This window comes from Mastigoproctus giganteus, chromosome 6 (genome assembly GCF_048544385.1).
Source record: "Mastigoproctus giganteus isolate SK-2022 chromosome 6, ASM4854438v1, whole genome shotgun sequence".
Lineage (NCBI taxonomy): Eukaryota > Metazoa > Arthropoda > Arachnida > Uropygi > Thelyphonidae > Mastigoproctus > Mastigoproctus giganteus.
In genome coordinates, this window is record NC_143580.1 from 226,465,984 (window position 1) to 226,492,317 (window position 26,334).

Consider the following 26,334-nt stretch of genomic DNA (forward strand, 5'->3'; position numbering starts at 1 on the left):
AAAATAATTAATTATGCGAATTAGATTATTCTTGTATTAGATAGAACATAAATAGTATATGCGAGAATTTCTTCCCAAAAGTTCTAGCATATTACAGAAATACTTTTTTTTGTGTGTGTACCACAGGATATCAAGAATTGTTCCAAGTGGTATACGAGAAAAACTGCTTCAAGACGAAATACTCAAGGTCCAGGTACAAAATAGTGGAGTAGCCCCATCAAGCGTTGAAAAAATCAACCAAGAGCATTGACTCTTGAAGACATCGGAGGATCTCTCTGGTTGTTGATGATTGGGTATCTCACTAGGACGTTCGTCTTCTTTTTAGAATTTTTTAAAGGAAAAGTACACTGAATAATTAATTTAAGAGGGAAAGAAAGTTGAACTTGATATCTGAGGATTTTATAAATCTGAATGTGAGGGGATGATTGCTTTCTTATCTTGAAACTAAAAGTTTGTAATAAAAGTTTATTTTTCATTATTCAGCTCTCTGATATTCTGTATATCCAGAGTTTATAATCTTTTATTTAAGTGCCATAATTACAAACATAAGAGCTTCTTTTATTTTTATATATATTTTATATGAAAAACCTTTCAAGAATCCCTTCCAAGGAGCCCTGCGATCCAAGAAGCCCTATTTTGTTTAATAAATTATAAACAGAAAAAATTGTATGTCCAATACAGTTACATTTGACACACCACATCATGGAAAATCTAACAATATACAGTATAAGATATTAAAATGTAAACAATTATTTTGTTCTTCGTTTTTCCATTTTTCCTTTCAGTATTTCCATTAAAAACACAAATGTAGCTGCCAGATGTCCAAACATTAACAACCAGAACGAACCTTCAATGTCTTCAATTGATAAAGGCCGTCGATTTTCCTCATCATTGACCGATGACTGAGCACCTCTTTGGTTGCGCAAGAATTCCTTTAACATCTCATCTTCATAGAATTTTTCAACAATGTAACTCTGAGAAAGTCTTCCTATTCTGCAACACAATCTAAAAATTACTAATTTGTTGAAGACCATAACTTAAAAGTTTAAACTCGATTTTACAAAGTATTCAACATTTTAGAACTTGACTGAATTATCAACTAAAGGGCTACTTCAGTTGGTAATCTACGCTGCCCTTGGTAATAAACTTTAAGTAATTTTACGACAAAGGAGAATTACTTCAACAAATTACATTAAAATTTTAATGAAATTTAACATTAAAAAGAATATCTATAACAAATATTTGAATTCGCACATCATTCAGATATCTGTATATAACGATGCTGATAAATACTCACATCCTGTTGATTGTATCCGTCAGTGGAGACCCATTTTGAAGAGCGACTCCTGTCATGGCGAAATAAAAAGGTTCTTTGGACAATAGAAATTCGTCCCGAGTACTCAGAACCATTCCCATATCACAGCCCATCTTCCTTTCAATGAGGGCAAAATTTCCTTGCAAGATACGAATTATGTATTCCTCTCTGGACGTTGGACTGTTCCCTGGTTCCTTCATCGATTGTCCAAATGTGTAATACATGCCGCTAGTAGCAGTCTGAAAGGTAAAATGTATGAAATGTCATCACTGCCTGAATAGTCAAGAAACTTTTGAAAAAAAAAAGTAATTATTTTAGATTACCGTGAATGCAGTATGGACCGGAGACCCTCTATATGCCCCACAGGAAAAAGAACCTCGAGAAACAGCTAGATAGAGCTTTTCAACTGTATCGATTGGAGTATTTCTTTCTGGAATGAGGACGTAAGATAAAATGGCTCCACTATAACTGCAAGTGAAAACAACAGCAGAAATCAACCAAGAGGCACATATAATCCTCAAGGATCCAGACTTCCAAATAGATCCTCTTCCTCCTGAAATAAAAGCGATTGTCTGTTAATAAACAATTTTCCTCATAACATGATAATTACATTAAGAAATGAGAAAAATGTCTTTTCCTCTAACGTTTCATAGATAATTTCCCATCTTCTTCCCCAGAATATTGATTTAATACGTTTACGTAATTTAAAAGCTTTCATCATCGTCATCGTCAGCCATTTTCAATCCACTGCAGGAAGAAGGCCTTTCCAGCAACTTTCCAGTTCCCTCCATTTTGTGCAATGGCCATTCATTTACTACCCACAAACTCATGAATTTCAGCTATAGATCTCCGTCGTTGTCTTTCAGGTTTTTCCTAGCTCCTATTGGATAAAAGGTATAGTGCAGAGCCATTATCAACCCGTGCAGGATGGAAGCCTTCTCAACAATTCAGGCTGAGGGAAATGGACCACTCTTGTCCATTGCAGGTTGGCAGATCGACCGTATTCAGCAGTCATGGGCTTGAACGCCGGTCTACTCAAAGAGCGTGTGCTACTGCACTTCCGCTCCCGACCACTCGGCTACGGAGGCCTTTACTATTAGGTACCATTCTGTTATTTTCTTAGTCCATCTGTCATCATGTCTTCGAGCTATATGTCCTGCCCAAGACCATTTTGGTTCCTTAGTTTTGATAAGAATATCCTTTACTTTAGTTCTTTGCCTAATCCATGTGTTTCTCTTCTTACCTAACAGTCTGATTCCAGTAAAAGTATAATTCGTTTCATTCTTCGCTGTATAGTTCTCAGCTTCTCTTCCATTCTTTTGGTGAATACCCGAGTTCCATAAATCATGGTGGGGAGCATACATTGGCTCATTATTTACGTATCAGACAAACTGTGATATTGCTCCTCAGCATGTGACTATATTTATTGAATGCCATCCATCCAAAATTTATTCTTCTCTTGACTTCCAGCCATTTATCATTATTACAGCTAACGAGTTGTCCTCATTTTTGATTTGTCGCAGATAAATATACGAATCCACCTTTTCAATTTCTGCTCCTTCAATGATTATATCCCTTTCTGTGGCATACTTGTGCATCATTACTTTTGTTTTAGCCGTATTCAGCTTTAGTCCGAAATCCTTGCTAACTCTGCATAGCTCATTAAGATTTACCTCTAATTCATTGGAATCCTGGCTTATTACACTACCCAACAAAATTCTTTTTCTTCATACCTCTGGAACAAAGCTTGGATATTCCAAACAAAATTAATGTCCTGATTATGAAAATATCAATCTTTTTGCTTCTCTCATTGTCTACATCAAAAGATATACGCATTGATTAAAATTCCTTGTTTTTATACAATATCAGCATAAATGGTTATAATTATTACGCACAATATATGTTATTTCGACATGTTTCTCACTCAATAATTTCATATTATATTTCAGATTGATTTCCCGTTTAAGGAACCAACAGCAATCTCCCACCATGGTAGAGTTTCTGCAATATAAAAACAATTGGTATTGTTTTTCTATTGCAGATACGTCCTGGTGGAAGCGCTCTCCTTGTTCATCAAGGAGAGCGCTGTGCGGGCGTGCCTTTCTGCAGCTCTTGGAACAGAGAAGTTTTTTTCTGATTTATTTTCTGCTTTATGAGTTTAAATTGACATATTAACTTATTTTCTAGAGTAGCTTTATATTCCTATTACGGTACTTAAGTTTAGAGTAACTTAGATAGAGATTTTGTAGGTATTACTTAGTATCGGAAAGGGTATCAAATCCACGTGTTTACCGTTCATAAACAGCCGCCATTGTTGCGTGAAAATTAATCAGTAAAATCTATTAATCTTGTCGAACTTCATTGTCAATTAAATTGTACTTTTAACTGTATATATATATATATAACGACTTAGAGTACAAACGTAACAAATAATTAATACATACGGAAGTTATATAAAGGGAACTCGTAGATAACAGTCGATACTGAAAAATAAATATAGCGTTATAACAGTGTTAAGATACAAGTTTAAGGTTTTAATTTTGTTCTGAAATTGTAATTTTATCGACATTTAAATCGAAATCATGACTCTGACCAGAGCAGCAAAGCAAAAGGCTCAAGCTAATGGGAGTGCTGTGACTCAGGGGAGAAATGAGGGGGGCAGTTGCCCTCTGAATCACAGCCTTTTAAGATGCACTGTTTGCTTGATGTTTACGGACAATCGGGTACGGGACACGATGCAAGGAGTGCAAGAAAATTAGGCGACAACTCGGCATTGTTATGGGCCTATATGAGACCTTGAAGGACAGGGTGGATGCCCTCGAAGGAAATAAATTGAGGGGCCCATCAAGCTCTCAGCTGCCCATATCAACGCCAGAGCTTGCACTTGGTCATCTTGCAACACAGAGGCAGCCCCCAAGGCAGAATGCGCTGGTCCCACAGGAACTAGTAGTTGTTGGTGACTCTATTGTCAGGGAAACGGGGAACATGCTTTGTAAAAAGGATAGGTGGAACAGGACCAGGGTATATCTGCCAGGGGCAAAGGTTGATGATGTTGTAGAGCACATATCATCTTTTAAGGGCACAAAAGGTGATATAGTTGTACACGTTGGCACTAATGATATTAAGAGTAGGAGACCAGCGGAATTACTTAACAAGTACAGGTCACTGTTGAAAAAAAGCCGTGAATTAGGGTTGAATTTAAAAGTGTCTGCAATTCTGCCCAGACACGATAGGAGGGAGTATACGATGAGAGCCTTGTCGATCAATTCGGCCCTGGAAAGATTGTGCAAGGCTCAAGGGGTAGAATTTTTTTCATCCTGGTCTGTACTTGTTAACAGGAGAGATTGCTTCTACAGGGATGGGATACACTTAAATAGAAAGGGTGCAAGAATATTTGCTGATGCTATCGAGGCAGTGTTAGTTGGGTCGGAAAACTGCTAGCTTGGGGGGGAGACAAAGACTAATGGATTAACTGTAGCCACTGGCAGAGGCGAAAGAGATTCTTGCACTGCTTCTATTGGAATGAGCAGAAGGCTGAAAAATAAGATGCAGGATATTTCAGAGACTGCTGAAAGTCATTGCGGTACAAGTAAACACATGGGTTGTGTTAGGGCAGCAAAGAATAGAAACAGGTGCATGTATACTTGCGTGTACACTAATGCTAGGAGTTTAGTAAACAAATTTGATGAATTTGAGGTATTGCTCAAAACATCAAAGGCAGATATTGTTGGGATTTCAGGGACGTGGTGTTACACAGATATAAGGAATGCAGAACTGGAATTTGGGGAGTACAATGTGTATAGAAATGATAGACAGGACAGGAGGGGAGGAGGGGTTATGCTATTAGTTAAAAAACACATAAAATCCAAGGAAGTGAAGCCAGTCGGCATTGATAGACAGGGCAGTGTCGAGTCAGTTTGGTGTGACATAAGCATAGGTAAATCAAAATTGAGAGTAGGAGTGTGCTATAGGCCTAATGACTCTGATGAGTATAATAAGAAACTGTACAGGGAAATAGAGTGGGCCAGTAAATCAGAGAGTCTTATAATGGGGGATTTTAATTTCCCAGATATTGACTGGAATTTGTGGGTTGGTCACTCGCACACTAGCAAGGCTTTTCTGGATTTATTGGATGATTGTTTTCTACACCAGAATGTTCGGGAGGCAACTAGAGGGAGTAATACTCTTGATCTGATTATCAGTAGTGATTCTTCATGCATTAAGAATCTGCAGATAAAGGAACCACTAGGTGGCAGTGATCACAGTGTGCTGAAGTGGGATTTACTCAAGGAGGTAACTACCATCAGAGGTAAAGGGAAGGGTTTTTGCTTTCGTAGAGGCGACTATGATGGTCTGAGACAGTATTTAAATTCTATACAGTGGGACCAACTGATGATGTTACCAATAGCAAATTAAAAATGGGAAGCATTCAAGAAACTAATCTTGGAAGCTACCAGACTTTACATACCAACTAAGAAATGTTGTTCAAGGTTCAGGCCTAAATGTTTGTCAGATGAACTAATGAGACATATGGCAGAGAAGAAAAATGCATGGGATACATACAAATTAATGGGTGACATGGAAGCCTATGATAGATATAAGTTGGTCTGTAACCAAGTCACAAAGGAGATTAGGCAGGCAAAGGCAGATTATGAGAAATCCTTGGCAAAGGACGCAAAGAAAAACAGAAAAGAGTTCTTTACATATTTAAACTCAAGAAGGAAAGGGATGAATCAGATTGGTCCACTGGATGTTGATGGTTCAACAGTTGAGGATCCAGCTCAAGTGGCTAACAATCTAAACGAGTATTTTGCATCTACATTCACACATGAGGAGTTATTCAGGAAGGGGAATGTCGTAGGTGAAGTAAACATTGGCAGTGAGCTAGATTATTTTCTAATAACTGAGAGGAAAGTGGAGGAGAAATTGTTGAGGATAAACATAAAAAAGACACCCGGGATGGATGGGATCTATATAGTTATATTAAAGGAGGCAGCAAAGGAAGTAAGCAAACCCCTAGCCATAATTATGAGAGCTTCCTTGGACTCAGGGGAGGTACCCATGGACTGGAGATGTGCAAATGTAACCCCAATTCACAAAGGAGGATCAAAGGCTGACACAAGTAATTATAGACCTGTGAGTTTAACTTCTGTTCCATGGAAATTAATGGAGGCACTGGTTAAATAAGCACTGCAGGTTCATCTAGACAAGACTTCATTTATTGCTCGGACACAGCGTGGTTTTGTGAAGGGGAAGTCTTCCCTGACCAATTTGATTGGGTACTATGATGCAGTTACAAAAGAACTGGATGCAAAGAATAACTTTGATATTATATACTTGGATCTTAGAAAGGCTTTTGATACTGTTGCGCATGGAAGACTGCTGCACAAATTGGAGAAGTGTGGCATTGGAGGCAAATTGCTGCTATGGATAAAGGGATGGTTGAGTGGTAGAAGACAGAGAGTGGTAATCAATGGACACTGCTCAACGTGGACTAATGTTATTAGTGGAGTTCCTCAGGGTACAGTGTTGGGTCCATTGTTGTTTTCGTTATTTATAAATGATATTGATGATGGTGTATCAGGCTTAATGTCCAAGTTTGCAGACGATACCAAGGTTGGCAGGGTTGTTAAGGACACTACTAATACTATGCTGCTGCAACAGGATCTGGAAAGGTTGAGCAGATGGGCTGAGAGGTGGCAAATGAAGTTTAACATTGACAAATGTAAAGTACTACATATGGGTAACAGTAACCCCAGATCAACGTATCAACTCTGTGGTACTACGCTGACAGTGGTAGAGAATGAAAAGGACCTGGGGGTAATTGTGCAGGCAGATATGAAGTTCTCTGAGCAGTGCAGACGAGCTGCAAGTGTAGCTCATGGTGTGTTGTCAATGATATACAGGAATTTTTCTAGCAGGGACAGGGATGTGATTATTCCCTTGTATAAGGCATTGGTCAGGCCACACCTTGAGTACTGTATACAGGTCTGGAGGCCTCATTTCAAGAAGGATGTAGAGCTGCTGGAACGAGTACAGAGAAGGGCAACAAGATTAGTGAATGGAACAAAGGGTTGCTCTTACGAAGAAAGGCTTAAATTTTGCAAATTACAGAGCCTGGAGACTAGACATCGGCGAAGTGATCTGATAGAGGTGTATAAGGCTTTGAATGGCTTGAGCATGCTCAATGCCGATGGGATTCTTCCTCTTGCTCAGAATAATCACCTGAGAGGGCATAAATTCAAATTGAGTTGAATTCAATAAATTCAACTAAGTTGTCGGATAAATGTAGGGAAATTTGCCTTTAGCCAGCGGGCAGTTGGTTTGTGGAATAGACTCCCATCGGTTGTTGTTGAAGTTGATAGCCTAAACAAATTTAAGGCTTAGCTGGACAGGTATTTCGAACGAACGGAGGGGTGAAATGGGAGTAGTGGTTGTTTTTCTTTTTTTTTTTTTTTTTGGCTGATGCTGAATAAACTTGCTTTCTTGCATCATATGCCTCTACTAATGCTAATGCTAATGCTAATCACTGACACCTGCTACGTTTTCAGGAAAGAAATCCAAATGGGAATGAAGAAAATGCATTTTCATTTTGAAATTCGGCACCCAATGTTCTTGTAACATTTCAGCAAGTATGTTATCAGTTGCATAGTTCTCTTCTTTTCTCTTTCGAGAAATCCGCGTACAACAGACTTGGAAGATCTCCATGCAGCCAGTTCAACATCGCTCAGGCTTCTTTGAAATTCTTCATTTTCTGTGGATCAACCAATGGAATATTGCTTTGCAGGGAATATATTCATCTCTCTTGTCCCAGTGTTGTACGACTTAGTGTTTGGCTGTTGCACGATTATCCCACAAACATAGGAAACAACAGCATTTAATGAAAACACCTTGCAACCAAACGAATGCAGTCCAATCACTTTCAGATCACCACAAATATTTCAACCATAGTCATGGTAACGTACAGCAGCAAGAATCTGGGACATACTATCGTAAGTTTCTTAAAAGTCAACAGCATAAAGTAATTGATAGCAAAGTATTTCCATTATGAACCCATTGATTACAATGGCTTCATAATTGAGGTATTGTGATCAATGTTCAGTTCGTGCATAAGACCAAAGATGTCTTTACAGACACACATGTTGTTTTCCTTTGGCAAATATCTTGAAAACTCTTTGTTTCGCTTGCGGTATATTGTAATGCTTTTCCTTTGACAAGTAAGTTCCACTGTTCTAGTCTGGTTCCGAGTAATTCAGCCTTCTCTTTGGGTAAGCCCAAGTCTTTGATTAAGTCGTTTAATTCTTCTAGTTCAATGTAGTGTGGGGCCTTTTCTTTTTTTGGCTCGTAGTCCAAATCATGTGAAGTACATGGTTCCGCGACATCTGATAAAAAGATTTCTTATGTACCTTCATCACTACTTCCGGTTCCCCAAAATTTTGGGGACACAGATACTGGTAGTTCTTTTCCATGTGGGACTGGCATTAATTGCTGATGGGATATTTGGATATTTGATGCGGTGCTTGCTCTTTTTGGAAATACCTTTTATTTTTGTAATGCAGAAATAGCAGTCGTTGAAATGATTCTTGGGCTCGCGCCACACCATAGGGATGGTGTGGCACGAGCCCAAGAATCATTTCGACGACTATAGTCATTTCGCCGAGCATTACCTTTCGCCAAGACAGCAAAAGGTAATGCTCTCAGCTTGCTATATAACCACAGCCTTACGTTCGTTGTACAATCAATACAACAAATATGTGGGCCCCAATTTTTTTCTTGGTCACCGTCCTTGCAGCCCAAATACAACCAATATGCACCTTTTGTGACATTGTGTATTTTCTTCCTCTGAGTTTTTGGAGTTAAGTGTCCACAAACAGCAGAAGTGTTCTCTGTGAATGATGCAAGTTGTGTGCTTTGTCTGCTCCATTTTAACAATGCTTTAAACTAGAAACAACAAAACCAATTGGTAAATTTGAACAGAAGGTAAATTCTTGTAGCGTAGTTTATCATACATTATATATTGCACAGTTGAATGGTGTAATAAATTAATGCAAATGCTGGCTTATCTGGAGAAGTGCATCAAAATGAAAATATTGCAAGAACAGTAATGATGTACTTGACTAACGTTTAGCCAAAAGAAAACAAAACGAACCAAAAGTTAATAAGTTTAAAAATTGTATTTCAAACAGCAATGATATCTTTGTACAAAATCCAGTTATCTTAAAATTGAGACGTGAGAGGAAATTTGTAAGATCGATTTTAAATTCTATTTTTTATTATTTTTATTTTTTATTTAGGTAAACCCCAAACACGAGAGGTATTAGAACCTGTATTACTTAGTACTGTGCTTGGGTTGGAGGTTGAGAAGACGAAAGAAGATATTTGTTGACATTCCACTTGAAATTCTGTAGGTTGTAATTTTCAGGAAATACGTATGAAGGAAGGTTGTTCCAGAAAACCGCAGTTGAAAGTATAAATGAGGAAGAAGAAAAGTTGGTTCTGTGAGTTTTGAGTTGGACAGTAAATGGATGTTGGCTGGTGGGGGCACGTGTTCGGACTGTTTTGAAGAAGAGAGCAGGAATTATAGAAGCCAATTCAGAAGAACAGTGCCCATGGAAGTATCTGTAGAAGAGGCATGCAGCAGAAACAATGCGTCTATGAGACAGCGAGTGGAGAGACTCTGTTAGAGATGAATCATTAATTAACCTAACTGCCTCTTCTGAATGCAATCAAGAAGCCTGAGAGAGGTTTTGGGGGCACCACCCCAGATTTGGGAACAATATTCCATGGCAGGGCGGATTTGCGATTTATAGAGTGAGCAGCTGTTTGGAAGAAAAGTAACGCAAGAGAGAAAAAGAGAAAACCCAAGTTTGTTAGATGCAGAGCAAGCAATATTTGTAATGTGCTTGTGCCAAGAGAGATTAGAAGTCAGGGTAATCCCCAAAAGAGATATATTATTTTGCCTAGAAATCAGAGTGTCACTAAAATTAGGCATAGGAGCAGAAGAATCCTTTTTGCGAGATATAAGACAAGACTGAGTTTTAGAATGGTTGAAATCAACTAAGTTGTCTTTGCTCCATTGGAGAATTACCTGAAGATCGGCATTTAAGAAATTGGTGGCGGATATCCGAAATATTGAAACTGATTGAGCTGGGCAAGGTTTCTCAAAATGGAAAGTGGAATCCAATGTGCTATCATCGGCAAAACTATGGATAGGATTTCCAGTCAGTGGAAGAAGGTCGCTAATATACAAGAGGAAAAGAGTGGGGGAAAGAACTGAACTTTGGTGGACACCGGCATTAGTGGAGAAGTTAGAAGCAGAGAGCCATCAACCATCACCCTCAGTGAGCGATCAGAGAGAAAACTGGATAACCAATTACTAAAAACAGTTGGCAAACCATACGATGGGAGCTTGTTTAGAAGACCTTTATGCCAAACACGATCGAAAGCCTTTGAGATGTCAAGAGCAACTACTTGTGTTTCACTGATCCTTTCCATTGAATTAGTCCACAAAGGGGTAACATAAGCCAGAATATCTCCAGTGGATCGACACTAACGGAATCGTTGATCAGACGGAAGGTAGTTTATGGGTTGGCGGTTAATTGATTTCTCCACTAGTTCCGAAAGAGTAGAAGTAATTGCAATGGGACGATGATTGAATGGGAAGGATTTGTTATCCTTTTTAGTAACTGGCTGGATATGAGCAAATTTCCAAGCAGAAGGAAACACACCTTTGGAATAAGAAAGTGCAAAAAGGCGAAAAAGACCAGGAGTAAGTTCAGGAGCACAGGTTTTGAGAACAAGTGGATAAATACCATCGGGAGCAGGAGCTTTCGTAGCATCAAGATTCGTCAAAATCCTTCTGACATCCTTTTGACGGAAGACCACAGGAGGCATTGAATGGAGCGTGTTGCGATTGGTAGGAGGTGTTTTATCAGGATCATTAATACATGAGTTAGAAGAAAAATGGGATGCTAGCATTTCAGCTTTGTCCTTGGCTGAAGTGATAACAGATACATCTGATTTGGACAGAGGTGGGAGCAGAGATGGGAAAAAGTTGTGGCCAATAACTTTGGCAAGAGACCAGAATGCTAGGCTACCATTAGGGCAAGAAGCAAGTTTTCTACTCTTAGCCAGTTCAAACTCTAATTTAAAATGATTAATAACTGCCTTACAAATGTTGCGAGCTTTGATGTAGGCAGAAAATGAAACTGCAGAATTACAAACTAGCCAATTATGATATGCAACATTCTTCTCTTGAACAGCCTTAGAACATTTATTGGAAAACCAAGGTTTAGATAAAGGACGAGACTCTAAAGTGGAGTGTGGGATAAACGATTCCATTCCTGCAAGAATAATTTCACTGACACCATCTGAGCAAACGTTGACATCAGAGATTGTGAAACAGTAATCCTACCAAGGAAAAGAAAAAAGAAATCTCGCAGTTCATCCCATTTTGTATTCTTGTAATGACAAACAACACGAAGATGGGAATAACTATGAGATAAAGGTCCCATTGGAGAAGAGATAATCACCAATTTGTGATCTGAAGTGCCTAAAGGAACTGTCACTTCGACCGTGTACTTAGAAGGATTGTTTGTGAGAAAAAGATCAAGCCTGTTGGCTGTATGATTAGTACAGTTCGGTATTCTTATACGTAATTGAACAATCTGTGCAAGGTCATTAGAAATTGCAAAAGCCTAAGCATCTCAACCAGCTGGGTCGGTGTGAATAGAAAACTGAAATCAGCTGGAGTTGTGAACATTAAAATCACCAAGGAAACTTACTTACTGTTAGGAAAGTTGGACTGCAGAAAGAAAGTTTTCAAAGAGAGGAGGTCAAAGAGCTCCAAGTGATTAGTGGAGTTGGGAGAAAGGTAGCGACAACAGATGAATCTGACTCAATGAGGTAGAGAGATTTTTAGCCAGAGAAGTTCAGAGAGAGGAGATTCCAAATTCCCAAGTCTCTGACAGGTTATATCAGAACGGACATATGCACAAGTACCACCTTTGAGGCGAAAGGAACCATACAGCGAATAATTTGGGCATCTGAGATGAGCAGTAGTTGAGACTACCGATAACTGAGATTCTGTCAGAAAGAGTACATGAGGTTTGGCAAACTGCAAGAGGAAATGGACATCGTTGAGATTAGAATTGAGACTACGTATATTTGTGAAATTAATTAGGAAGGGCTTACATAAAACTTGATCAGAAACAACCATTGATTTGCTGGAGGCAAAAATCATGTTGGGTAGTGTTATCACAATGTGATCTGCAATTCGTAAATGGTTTAGGTCGCTCTAGGGTGCCTCCGTAGCCAGGAGGGCAGGAGCAGCAGTGCGTAGCACACGCTTCTTGATTACACAGGAGTTCAAAACCGTGACCACCAAATACGGAGGATACGAAAAGGTCAGGGAATGACCACCTCATATCCCCGGAGCAATATGGCCTTAGTTGCTAATGCTCCTGAAAACCAAATAACAACAGCCTGCGGTACTCCCCATTCACATTTCTTCAAAGTTTATATACTCGAAATCTTGTCCATGATTGTGGTTTCTACCACCACCGTATATGCTTACACGTCACAATCTGATCTTTTACACATTTATCTTGTTACAACAAGTTTATGATGAAGATTCGATGCAGCTGTGCCTCGTGACTTCATCAGAAATTGCAAAGCGACTGGAATAAAGGGAAATGATATTGAATTAGAAGAAAGCACCTGAAAAATTTATAGAGGTTCTTGATTGTACAAGACACTCGAGATGCAGGTAGATCTATTGTGGTTAATCGTAAACTCAAAGTAAGAGTATCAGTATATGTGAAGTACTTTTCTATTTAAATTTCAAAAGAATACAAGAATCCAGTTGTAAAATTTCTTACCTTGTGAAACGAAAGATCCAAACAAATACCAAATTATTGTATTTAGAGAGTTTTGTGTATACTTGAAGATACAGTGGGCCCAGAAATTCACCATGTAGATTATAGGGGCTCCAATAATTATTGAAAGGATTGCACCTGACCAGACCTTTAAAGATTTAAATTCTCTGAGAATCATTTTGTTATTAGACCACCAGATTTAATTATATTAAATGCAATTTTCAATTGATATAATCCGAAGTCTCCTTATTACAAATTATTAAATAATTTAAATTTTCAACGGTAAAACTATCGTAAATTGAAAAGGTAATTAATTTTTGATTAAAAATTGCAGTTACCATTTTCTGAAAAGGGCGTAGGTAGACGAATATTTTCCTTTTCAGCCCAGGCCTACGTATCAAGAAGATAACTGGATCAAAATGATATGGATGAGAAAAGTCGAAAGCCTTCCATCTTGACTCAATGATTGCAATTGTATCAATGCTGATGTCCGCTTCCTGCGAAAGACCAAATAATCAGTTAGACATTCGATTAGTATTTTGGACAAGCATATCTTCAAAATTGAAAATAACATGAGTATGACAGAAATGAAAGCACATCCTTTTCACCTTTCTGACCAGCATTCCTGTTATTCCTGTCCATGTTCCATTCTTCATCTGAAAACCCCATTTATCTTCTTTGGAAATGACAATTTTATACCTAGTTTCATAAAAGAATTTTATTTAAAGAAACAAAAATACCAGCCATTGTTGTAACTTCAAATACCAGACTAATTCACTAACCATGCATCCTGGTTAGTGAATTAGTACTAAATTCACAAAAATCGAAGGATTTTAGTAATTATTAGTATATTTTTACTATTTAAAGTACTCTTTCTGCTCTAAATAAAATAAAGAGAACATACCTAAACTGCAGAGCTTCTGAAAATAGTTGAAGGAGCTTATATTCAAATCCTCCAGTCGGAATGATGTTTCCATCCTCTCCAGTTTTCATTTCAAAGATAATATCAAACTGAAAGTAATCCTAATATTAAATCGGAAATTATAATCAGAATAACTTTTTATATACTCTATAACTTAGACCTAAGGATCACCATTATTAAGGATCAATATAATCATTTGAAATTCTCTGTTGAACATGTATTTGGTTTGCCTTTGATAAATGCCCTCTGCAACTTCCCTTTCTTCTTTTTTAGAGTTAATTCTATAGTCGAGATATAGTGTCCAATCTTCTGCATGCTTCTACTAACTTAATTCTGAATTATTGGGTCAATGGTTGAATATTTCGGACCTGATTAGTATTTTAGATGGTCATAATATGATACGCAGCTTAGATGTATTTCCAAGAAAGTTTCTAAGGTCTTGGCAAAAAAGTTAACAGGAACAACATGGTTTCTTGTGGAACTCCCCTTCGAGTGGTGTATTTGCATAAAGTTGTGTTCCTGAAAATTTTCATCAATTGGGACTTTGTAATTTAAGGAATTTAAAATTCTAAATAATGTATAATCATGCATTTCACTTTTAAAGGTTGTCCTGAATTCGCAAATGCAACCTATCCTAAATTCAGATCGGTTAATACAAACCCAGCCTTACCGGAACTGCCGCAACCGTCAATGATTTTCCTGTGAGATTAACTACAGCCTCTTCCTTTGGAATATAGTGATTTCTTTGAATGAATCGCTTCTTTTGAGAATTAATGTTAGAAATTTCGACAAGAATACGAAAAAAAATGATAGTATCAAATATTACCACAAAATAAGCAAAATAGTTAAAACAGTCCTGGAAACTTTCAACTGTAAAACGGTTTATTAAACATAGTACCAATATTTCAAAGTCATAAGGCCTTAGTGATTAAAATTTATTGTCTTGTTTCTTTAAATTATAAGCACCTAAAAAAAAAAAAATTCATTCTCGAAGTCTGCAATATTTCAATGCACATATGCGGTTTTCAAAGGATTTAATTGAAGTTTAACTGGGCTATTGGACACGATTATTTAAATATCCACTCCATTCTTAGCCTTTTTTGAAAAAAAAAATTAACCGACCGAAACCAACGTCTCAATACGTTCCTGTGACATAGAACAATAACAATACCTTGAAAACTCTGGTTTTTCATCCAGTAAAACAAGCACTTAGATTTGACCAATCTAGAGCAACATATTCCCATTTATGTGTAGTGTTGAAAATCCTATGAATAGAGAAAGGAAAGATTAAAAAACTTTGCTCAAAATCTAGTAGGGCCACCTTTGGCTCCAATTTCAGCCATACTCGTAGAATATGGATTCCACTAGGTATTTGTGGAAGCATAGCTCCAGATTTCACCATTCTTCAATCAGGATATTTCTCAACTGTGGTGGATAGACCGCAAAGCCTAAATGCCTCATTTCCAATATATACCCCAGATATCATCAGATGGACACAGATTCGGACATATTAATGCAGTCGGTATAGATGTTTGAAATATCAGGAATATTAATTGAACTTTTCGCATAAAATATTTGCATGGTGGATAGTTGCGTTTTCGTTTTCGAAGAATGCATCGCAATCCTAGTAAAATTGAAGCATTCAAAAGTGCATTTCGTCCGATACATTACAATGATATTCGTGTTAAGGCAACCCTCTAATGTGATTACACCTCGTCCTTATGAGCAGAACATACCCCATACCACGATACACTTCCAGAAACCTGAGTGTTGGATAAGTATCAGTATGAATAGCATGGATTCATGAGGCTCACTCCATATTTTCAGTCTGTAATTCATGAAAAAAGTATAAAGGAAGATGAGTCAAACCTATGAGCTTTTCTTTTTTTTCTTTTCTACAGTCCGGTCTTCCCTTTGACGCATCATTCTATTCGAAGTTTCTGCAAAACGTCGAACAGAATGACTCACATATACTCATGGAGAGATACTTTGAGATGATTGCTTTCGACACATCAGTGATTTCCTTTGTTTCCTGGATTGTGTCTCCATTTAAACGTGCTCCAACAATAACACCCTCTGAAAATCGGAAAGATCGCCTATCTTATCCCTGATGAGATTGATAAGAAGCACGAGGAAAGCGTACAGTATTTCATTTTATATTTTGATAGTGTATGAAAGTGGATATTAATAAAACTAATAGTTAAGGCTTTTCAAAACAATAGTATAATTTTAATAATAGTACATAGTGGTATACCCAGCCAAAGTTATTCGATGCATTAGAAAAGTCATTGTCAAAATTGAAAATATGTAGATATTTGGAGTCCCTTGGTCCAATTCCGTAAACTTCCTTTTTTGGTAAATATGCCTTCGGAATCCAGGAAGAAAACAAGATGGTCTTCATATTTGAGCTATGAAACAGAGACTGGATATTGTCAATGGACTCTGAAAAAAACATCAAACAGGAAGTTAATTAAAATTCATGTCCTTTTGAAACATTTCAATAGATACTTTCCCTAATTCAAAATAAATGCAAGCCCTAATTTATACTAAGGACAAAAGTGAAGAAATAATGACCAAATGTGCAAATATTTGAAAATTAATTGAGAAGCGAACTGTTCTGTTAGTTAAAGGGGTGCATACCGAGTCCTGAATTCATGATGACGATAACATCGGGTCTGGACAAAAGATCCCTGGCGAAAGCCAAAAGAAAATTAAGGAAAATTTCCTTTCCCCACATATTCATCGTGCGATCTAGAACGAAAAAATAAAAGAAAAGTTTCACTAATTATAATTATATTCCAATTAACACTTGCCGTACTTCATGGTGAGGACTGTAGTACATGGACCAGTCTGACAGTCGTGCCTGGAAGTGGCTGGTACCAGGAGAAATCTACTTGCCCTACTATACGAAGAAAGAAGAAAATCTTTATTGTACAGTAAAGATACAGATACAATAATGCCCGCCACAGCCAGGAGGCCAGGGGCTTGACAATGATATAGGGTAATATAAAAATATGTACAGTATAAAAATTTGTGCAGTATAGAATATTACATAACAATTAAAAACGTAGCATTAGCCATTCAATAGATATGAGTATGTACATAGTTGTGAGGCAGACAGTACACCAAGGTATGTACACGTTCATATGTACAAAGCACATATTTAAGCATATTCACACAAGTCAGAATATTTCACAGTGCCAAATTATTGTTCGGTATTGCATTTTCTTGTGAAGACAGTTCGTCGATTTGCCTGCGACGTGCCGTTATGCACCTCATAGGAGATAGCAGGTGGAGATATCAGTATGAGTCGACATCAGGGGCCAAACAAAAGGGGAACAAGTTCGGCCAACGAGCGCCTGTAATTGCGATCAGAAGCGAATTTCTGCAGGTCAACTCCGATCATTAGCAGGGCTTGTACTGTAGGAAGTACTTGTCCAGGTACGAATCTGTCACTGATCTTCAGCCTGTTCCGTTGTAGCTGAAGAAGAGGGGTGGCTCGTAAGGACGGAAGTGGAACATGCCACTGGCATATATCCCAGAAGTCGGGGGAGTTGATTTTGCCAACCAGCATTTTGACTGTGGTCACAGTTCTCCTCATGCTGATTATTTGAGGCAGCCGCGGGATTTGGAGTTGGTCGGCCATGCTGGTGGTCCTCTGCTGAGGGGGGAGTCGATGTTTGTGGGTTGCCCACTTCAATATCCAGTATTCAGTGGCGAAGATGGGCTTCATGAGAGAAGGTACTGCGGATGCCCATATTTCAGAGGCATACAGAAAGGTAGGATACACAATGGTTTCCAGATATCTGATTGTGGTTCTTGCGTCTGTGTTATGAAGAAGATGTTGACGGGCAATCCAGCGCATTCGGTTGATCTTGCGTAGAACACATTCGATGTGACAGTTGAACCTAAGGTTTGGGTCGAAGGTTACACCGAGATCTTTGTGTTTAGTAACACTTGGAATAACTGCACCCTGCAGTGAGGGTTGTATGGATGTGGGACACTTCTTCAGAGAAAAAACCATAATAACGGATTTTTGGGGGTTCAGTTTGAGACCGAAATGGTTGAGATGGCTAGAGAAAGCTGTGATCTTATTACAGATTTCCGATGTGATCACTCCTCTGTCGGCTGATGGTGGTATTTCCGTTAGGAACTTTATATCGTCGGCGTAGGTAATGACATCATCTCTGTTACACACAAACGGAATAAGGAGGGCGGTAAAAAGTAACCCCGATAAAACGCCACCTTGCGGCACACCAGCATTGATGGATCGGGTATAGCAGAGGTTACGATGAGTGAGGTACACTGTTCTGTTCCGGAGGAGCGAGTGCAGAAAAGCGAAAACGTCACCTTTGATCCGAAAGAAATTGGTTAGGAGATTCAGAAGGGCTGAGATGTTGAGGCTATCAAAAGCAGCTTCAATATCGGCATAAACAACCACCAGTTCTGATTTGGCCTCAAATGTGTTTAAAATTTCCGTTTGGACTGCCAGAAGGTTGGAGACAGTTGATATATTAGGGAGAACATAATGGAGTTGTTTTGATGATTGTGGAAGAAGATGGCGTGTTATATGCGGAAGAAGGACTTTTTCCAGTAGCTTTAGGAGCGTGGATGCAGTGGAAATCGGTCTATAGTGCTTCGGCTGGCTTGGTAGTTGAACTTTAGGTAGTGGGGCAAGACTGTATTTGCTCCAGGATGCCGGAAACACTCTATGAGAGAGGATGGAGTTGAACAAGTAGAGCAGAGGATCAAGGATATATGGACTGAGGCACTTTACGATGAAATGTGGGACATTATCGATGCCAGCGGTGCATGACGGACGCAGCGAGTTGATGGCTTGACGAAGCTGCTGTCGATCGATTTGAATGGAAAACAGCTCATCATCTGGACTTGAAATGGGGTCTGGTTGGTAATCATATGGTTGTGTGATGTTGTCTTGGAATCTGGCTACATAGTTGATCCATTCAACTGGATTGAAATTGGAATCTGGTTCAGAGTTACGGGTATATGGCACTTTGCCTTTGGATAAGGTCTTGTCAGTGTATTCTTTAATGGCTTGCGATTTCAGTCTATTAAACAATGCTCTAGCTTTGGAGTACTGAATTCGGTCATATGCTGTACCAGACTGTTTCCATTGTTTATGGAGGGACTGTTTGCACTTGAAACTGTAATTTAGCTCCGAAGACCACCAAGCATTAGTTCTAGCGGAGATACTGACCTGTTTAGCTGCTGAGAACATAGTAACAGTGTGCAACCATCTAGTTAATATGTCTAGAGCCAGTTCCGGATCTCCTGATTCGAGAACTTCCCTGGGAATTAATCTTGTTGCATAAAGGCATCTGTTCGGTTGTAGGAAGGTGGGAGAGATGATGATCTTCCTTTTGACGTTGTGGGAGACATTAAAGTTGGGCGTTGGGAGCTGCAATAGGACTACGATGGGTTCATGATCGGCTTCAAAGTGAGTTTCGGGTTTAATGTCGACGCTACAGGAACCAGACGATAATATGAGATCCAGGCGATGAAGACCTCTAGTTGGGCCTTCGTTTATGATCCTGAGGCCACTAGGTGCAATCTTAGCCATAAGTGACTCATGAAGATGTTGGAGATTTGGTGGTAAGTTAAAATCCCCACAGATGAGGTGGATAGCAGATGTGTGAAGCGTATTTATTAGCCAGGATGCAATATCATTGATTGTCTGAGCATCGGGGGTTGGGGGTGTATATATTGCACCGAGATCTAATAAGCAAGAGTTGATCTTGACCGTTACTATCAATGCTTCGAATAGATTGGATTTGCTGGAGACTACATGTACGAACTCAAGTCTACTGGCATTTATGATAACAGCAACGCCCCCACCACAGGTATGAGAGCGGGAGGTGAAGATACTACGATACCTACGATCAGGTTTGGTGAAGCAGCGGTTCTCGTAGGTAGCACAGTTGGGACAATCGACGTCCTTCTTACACCAGATGGGAAAGAACTGAATTCAAATCCCATCGACGACTTGAGGGAGGAATTGTATGGGTCTTTTTCGCAATGTGCCGTAAGTTAGTCGCTCTCAAGGAAGGGTAGCATCGTGTTTTTCTCCCGTATACTCGAGTTTTTCGGTGAGCAAAACGAAAATTGACAACAAAACAAACTCAGTTTACCGACATGTCATGTAGGGCGCAATATGAATTTTGTCGCTGATTCGGCTAAAGTTCTACAACAACAAAAGAGGCAGTGTGGAGGTTTTCGACTGTTTTACATACTTTCGCTAGGGACATATTGGTTCTTTCGGACAAAATAATGGGTGTTGAGGTGCAATATATATCCTGGAAATAATGCCTTACCTACTTTAGTTATTCTACTCGCGTGGCGATAGTTTGATTAGCAGAGGCCTACGATGCAAGTAAGAAAGCTTATACAGCGTCAGCCAAAAACAAAAAACCTTCCCATTTCACTCATCCATTCACTCCAAATGTTTGTATAGTTTTGCCTTGAATTTATTTAAACTGTCGACTTCAACGATGGGTGGAAGTTTCTTCCAGCAATCAATCACCCGCTGGCTAAAGGAAAATTTCCGCACATCTATCCTACAACTGTCTTTCCTCAATTTGAATTTATGCCCGATCAGGCGATTATTCTGAGCAAGAGGAAGAATCCCATCTGCATGCTCAAATTATTCAAGGCTCAATCAAATCACCTCGCCGGTGCCTAGTCTGCAGACACTGTAATTTGCAAAACTTCAGCCTTTCTCCGTAAGAGCAACCCTCTGTTCCATTCACTAATCTTTTTGTCCTTCTCTGTACTCGTTCCAGCAACTCTATATCCTTCTTTAAATTAGGCCTCCAGATCTGTATAAAGTTCTCAATTTGTGGCCTGACCATTGCCTTATACAAGGGGATAATGACCTTATAGAAAAATGGTTTCAGCATGCTCAATGCTGATGGGACACTGCCTCTTGCTCAGAATAACCACCTGAGAGGGCCTAAATTCAAATTGAGGAAAGAAAGATGTGCGGAAGTTTGCCTTTAGCCATTGGGTAGCTGATTGGTGGAACAGACTTCCATCAGTTATTGTGGAAGTTGATAGCGTAAATAAATTTAAGGCTCAGCTGGACAGGCATTTCGAACGAACGGAGGAGTGAAGTGGAAGTTTTTTTTTTTTTTTTTTTTTTGGCTAATGCTGAATAAGCGTGCATTCTTGCATCAAATGCCTCTGATAATGCTAACGCTAAAAGTATTACTCCCTCTCGTTGCCCCTTGAACATGCTGCTGCAGGAAACACTCATCCAATAAATCCTGCTGGCTGGTGTGCGAGTGACCAACTCACAAGTTCCAGTCAATAGCTGGGAAATTAAAATCCCCTATGATAAGACTTTCTGATTTACTTGCCCATTCTATTTTCCTCTACAATTGTTTATTATTCTCATCAGATTCATTAGACCTACAACACATAGTGTTTTTTTTTTTTTTTTTTTTGACAAGCGGCACCGGTGCTTTCGCACAACTCCGCATTTGAATCTCTTGTGAAGTAAGACAGTACAGTACTGTCAAGGCCAGATATCATATGTTAGTGTATGTTCATGTTTGCTTAGTGCGGGTTATGTTGTTCATCTGGCCGCTTAGCCTAGGGTCTGTGGAACACCACAGACTGCTAGTTACCGTCACTGGCACTGGGAGCCGGACCAGGTATGTGGAAAGAGAACTCTGGCTGGCCGACCCTGGGGTTAGCCTGAGCTTCCCAGGGAGGGCCGAGAAAAAAAAAAAATAATAATAAAATAAAATAAAAAAGAATAATAATAAAATAAAATAAAAATAATAAATAATATAAAAAATAAAAATAATAATAATAAAAAAAAAAAATTAATAAAAAAAAAAAAATAATAATAATAATAAAAAAAATAAATAAAAAAAAATAAAATAAATAAATAAAATAAAATAAATAAAAATTAAAAAAAAAATTAAAAAAAAAATAAAAAATAAAAAAAATTTTTTTTTTTTTTTTTTTTTTTTTTGAAATAGGAGAAGGGGTGAGAGATTGAGGAGAAGAAAGAAGGTAAGCAAAAGAGAGAGGGTGAGGTAGGGTGGGCTCCCCCCTGGGGGGAGCCCACCCTACCTTCCTGAGGTAGCCCACCCAGCCTTCCTGAGGTAGGGTGGGCTCCCCCCTGGGGGGAGCCCACCCTACCTCAGGAAGAAGAGAAAAGGTTGTGAGGTCAAGTGACCCACAAAGTCAGATTGCCTAATAGCATGATCCTGCATTTGAAAGTCAAATGCCAGCCCCACTCCCAGAGGAGTATTTATATGAGTTCCTGCACAAGTAGGAAAATCAGATATTGTCATACACCTTGAAGAGAAGAGGTGCCAGCAAGTGAGTGGGTCCCACAATGGGCAAGGGGCCCAGGGTCAACAATTTAATCTTCTTCATCCAAGGGTGACTTGTAGGCAATGGGCAGTGTCCCACACTGGGACTTGGATAATCTTCTCTTAGGGGATGAGAGGAGGCACATGGATTCATGAAACTCAAGGATTGCTTGGAGTTCTTGTGGCTATTGTAGAAAAGTCCTTTTTGGGTTCGTGGGTTTGTCAGATAGCTTCCTTTGTGAACGTCGAGAGATTCCTGTTAGGTCATGACAAAGATCAATATTCTGTTTGTGTTTTCTTTGATTCCATTCAGGATATGTTCTGTGAATTGAGTTTTGGGTTCATTATAAGATGGGGGTGCGTTGAACAGTTTGCTGTAGGTGAATTTGACGCATTTCAAATACAGTCTGGGCAAAAGTAGTGAAGGCTTTGTAGTTGGTTTCGTCAATTATGTAGAGGTGTTCCTGCCCACTGGGTATATTTCCAGTTTTGGTAATTAGGAGACTTCTGGGTAAATCATAAAGAGGGCAATTATACATGAGGTGAATCCAGTCTTCATTTTCACCGCATGTGCAGAGAGGAGAATCGGTGAGACCCAGGGCATGCAGCTTGGCCCGAAACGATCCATGACCAGTGAGGAAGAACGAGACGTGAAGGCCTGGTGAGTACCACGGAGGAGGTTTTGGTGCAGTTATCATAACTTGTGGAAGAAATCTTTTAGTTGTTTCACCTTTGGTTGTTTGCTCCCAAGATCTTTGCCAATGCTGGAAGAGCTTAGTGTAAATCTGTTTCATTTCGTTTTTTGGATCATTAGCTAGATCGAGTGTTATATCCAGAATGGTGGTGGCAATTCCTCTCTTTATGCGGTATGCAAGGCCGCGACGAATAACCTCCAGGTCCAGAGGAAGAGTGCCTGCTAAGACCTGCAGGGCAGGATTACTGACTGTGCGGCATGCTCTAGTCACAGTGAGTAGGATATTGCGTTGAATTGTATGTAGCTTTGCTTTATTACGTGCAATGATGGCACGAGGGAACCATATGGCTGCACCATAGCACACAGCTGGTAAGAAGATGGTTTTATAAAGTAGCATGAGAGTCCTCCTCTTCAAACCCCAGTCTGCTCTGCTAATTCTTACGATCATGGCAGTATAACGACGTATTTTATTGGAGAGGTAATTAAGATGAGGTAAGAATGTTAATCGGGAGTCAAAGGTTACTCCTAGATATTTTAGTTCTGTTTTGAGTTGCAATGTCTGCCCAGAGATTTTAATTTGGGGTGGTCTTCTTATGTCCAAGGATCCTTTGAGGAGGATTGTCTTCGTTTTTTCCCCAGAGATGACTAACTTGTGGTTGTTTGCCCAATTTTGGAGGATCGTTAAGGCAGGGGAGGCAATTTGCTCAAGCTGAGTTCTAGAATCAGCTTTGATAAGGAGGATGAGGTCATCTGCATAGGCCATGCAGTCCACAGGACCCAAATCCATAAGAAGAAATTCATCTAGTATCAAGTTCCAGAAGTAGGGCCCAAGAACCGAGCCCTGTGGACACCCTCTAACAACTGGTCGGGAGGTTTTCTGAAAATTTGTTTGAACAGTGACTGAGCGGTTGAAGAGGTAGTTCTGGAGACAGCGGTAGAGGTTGAGTGGAATATTGATTTGACGTAATCTCCTGACAATGCTGGGCCACCAGATGGAATCGAAGGCACCAGCAAAGTCAATGGAAATAGCCAGTAGATATTTTTCTGTGGTTGAGTTTGCTGTGTTGAGCAGATTGTTCATAGCCTCTTCAGTGGAGCATCCTGGCTTAAAGCCATACTGCTTTGGAGAGTCTAAGTTGGCTGTCTGGTAGTAGGTGGATAATCTGGATTGAAGCAGCCACTCCATTACCTTTCCCAAGACCGGGAGAAGAGCAATGGGGCGGTAAGATTTGGGTAGAGTAGGATCTTTATCTGGACCTTTTAGGATGAGTCGAAGCACTGCCTGTTTCCAAGAATCAGGGAAAATTCCTTTCGCAAGGCATTTGTTGAATAGTGCTAATAGGTGGTTTGGGAGATGTGTTGCTGCTTTCTTGATGACCTCAACCTCAATATTATCATGACCAGGGCATTTATTCATTTTTGTTCTGTCAAGTGCTTTGTTCATTTCCTCAGAGGTGAAAGGAGGTTCTATTTTATTGTTGGAGAAGGCCTGGTTGTCTTGTTTAATTTGCTTTTGTTCATCATTGAGGGGACTCTCATCTGTCTGAAGTAGGGCATTCAGAATATTATTCATGGATTCAGCCCATGTGTGTGTTGGATTGCCATCAGGAGTCAGGGTTGCATTTAACATCTCTCCCCTGGGCAGCTTGTTCATAACAATGCGATAAACGACCCCCCAAGGATCTGCGTTACCAGTGGTTGTCACAAGGTTCTGCCAAGACACTTTCTTTTTCTGCCGAATGAGGCTTGTGTAGTCGTTACGATATCTTCTATATGCTTCCCGTAGAGCCTGGACCTCAGCAGGAGGCCAGGAGTGCCTCGCTCTCTGGAAGGCTTTTCGGGCAGTGTGGACTTGCCGCCTTAGGTTTTCTAGTTCCTTGCACCACCAAGGGACAGCCTTTAGGTGCTTCTGACGTTTTTTCATAGTTCTCTCACATGCTTGTTGGAGTGTGCTTGTTAGGAGGGAGAGGTGCTCCTGTGGATCAAGATGGTTTAGTTGGGATGTATCCATTTGTAGCTTTGATTTTATATTGTCCTTGAAGGCATTCCAGTCAGCTGTTTTGGTGGAGTATCTGATGATATCGTGGTAGGTGGGAGGAGTACTATCAAGTTGTCTAGATAGATGGAAGGAGATGGCCCTGTGGTCTGAGGTGGTCCAGGCCTCATGAACCATCCATGATGAGAACTTTTGTGCTATGGACCGTGTGGCGAGTGTAACGTCAATGTTGCTTTCCCACAGGGTATTGCTGAAGGTAGAAAGGTGATGTGGTTTGTTAAGGACTTCAAATGGGGAAGATGAAAGGAAATCTTCTAATTGCTGTCCATTCTGGAAAACTATGTGGCCATCCACACGGCTATGCCACAAGCGAGATCTACAATTGGCATCCATCGTTACTAGGATTTTGCTGGAAGGTAAGAGGGTTATGACTGACTGGAGATATTCAATATATGTTGCGATATCAGTTCGTGGTCGGCAGTACAACGAGACTACGTGCAGAGAGCCTTGTTGGCAGATAATGTGTGCACAAACACCAAAGGGGGTGCATAAGGAGTCGATCTTTGTGACTGTAATTGTTGTATTCCTAATAATGATGGCTGCCCATGGAGTATCTGTGGTTGTCTCAATGATCCTATAAGCGCGAGGGTAGCCCTGTACCCGTCCCTTGTGGGTGTAGGGCTCTTGAACACAAAGGATATCAATTTCTTCTTCATCCATTTTCATTCTAATTTGTTCGACAACATTTCTAGCTCTTTGGGCATTCAGTTGGAGAATTTTGAGGACGTTGGTGGAATGGCGATTATGGTGTACAGCCATAGTCGGTTTTGTTATGGATGGTTCTCAATACCCTTAAATAGATTGGACATTTGACATCCCGGACGGAGTGATTGGGCTCCATTTTTGCTGCTTTGCAGTTGGCGCAGTTAGGGGCTCGATGTTTGTTTGGACAATTGTTGTAGGTGTGTCCGCGTTCAGCACAGTGGCCACAGGTGAAGTCTTGTCGGGCACAGACATGGGATGTGTGTCCAAATCGGAGACATTTAAAGCACTTGATGGTAGGTATGTGCTCCTTGAACCGGCAAGAGCTCCAGCCAATAAATATTCGTTGTTGTTGGAATAATATTTGCCATATCTTTGGGGAGAGTTCGACTACCCAGTTGCAACAAGTACCCGATCTGGATTT

General features: G+C 39.7%; 1 protein-coding gene across 1 annotated transcript in view; it reads right to left on the minus strand.

Moving 5' to 3' along the window:
• Positions 1 to 749: 749 nt before the first annotated feature.
• LOC150085046 (glutamate receptor ionotropic, kainate 5-like) overlaps positions 750 to 26,334 on the minus strand; it is a 39,884-nt gene continuing 14,299 nt past the window's right edge. Inside the window, exons 2-9 of the mRNA XM_090376444.1 lie at positions 16,754 to 16,864; positions 14,784 to 14,983; positions 14,096 to 14,214; positions 13,800 to 13,890; positions 13,530 to 13,688; positions 1,639 to 1,887; positions 1,298 to 1,554; positions 750 to 993 (exon numbers count right to left, since the gene is read on the minus strand). Coding sequence (XP_090232570.1) covers positions 750 to 993; positions 1,298 to 1,554; positions 1,639 to 1,887; positions 13,530 to 13,688; positions 13,800 to 13,890; positions 14,096 to 14,214; positions 14,784 to 14,983; positions 16,754 to 16,864 — 1,430 coding nt within the window. The remainder of the gene's footprint in view (positions 994 to 1,297; positions 1,555 to 1,638; positions 1,888 to 13,529; positions 13,689 to 13,799; positions 13,891 to 14,095; positions 14,215 to 14,783; positions 14,984 to 16,753; positions 16,865 to 26,334) is intronic.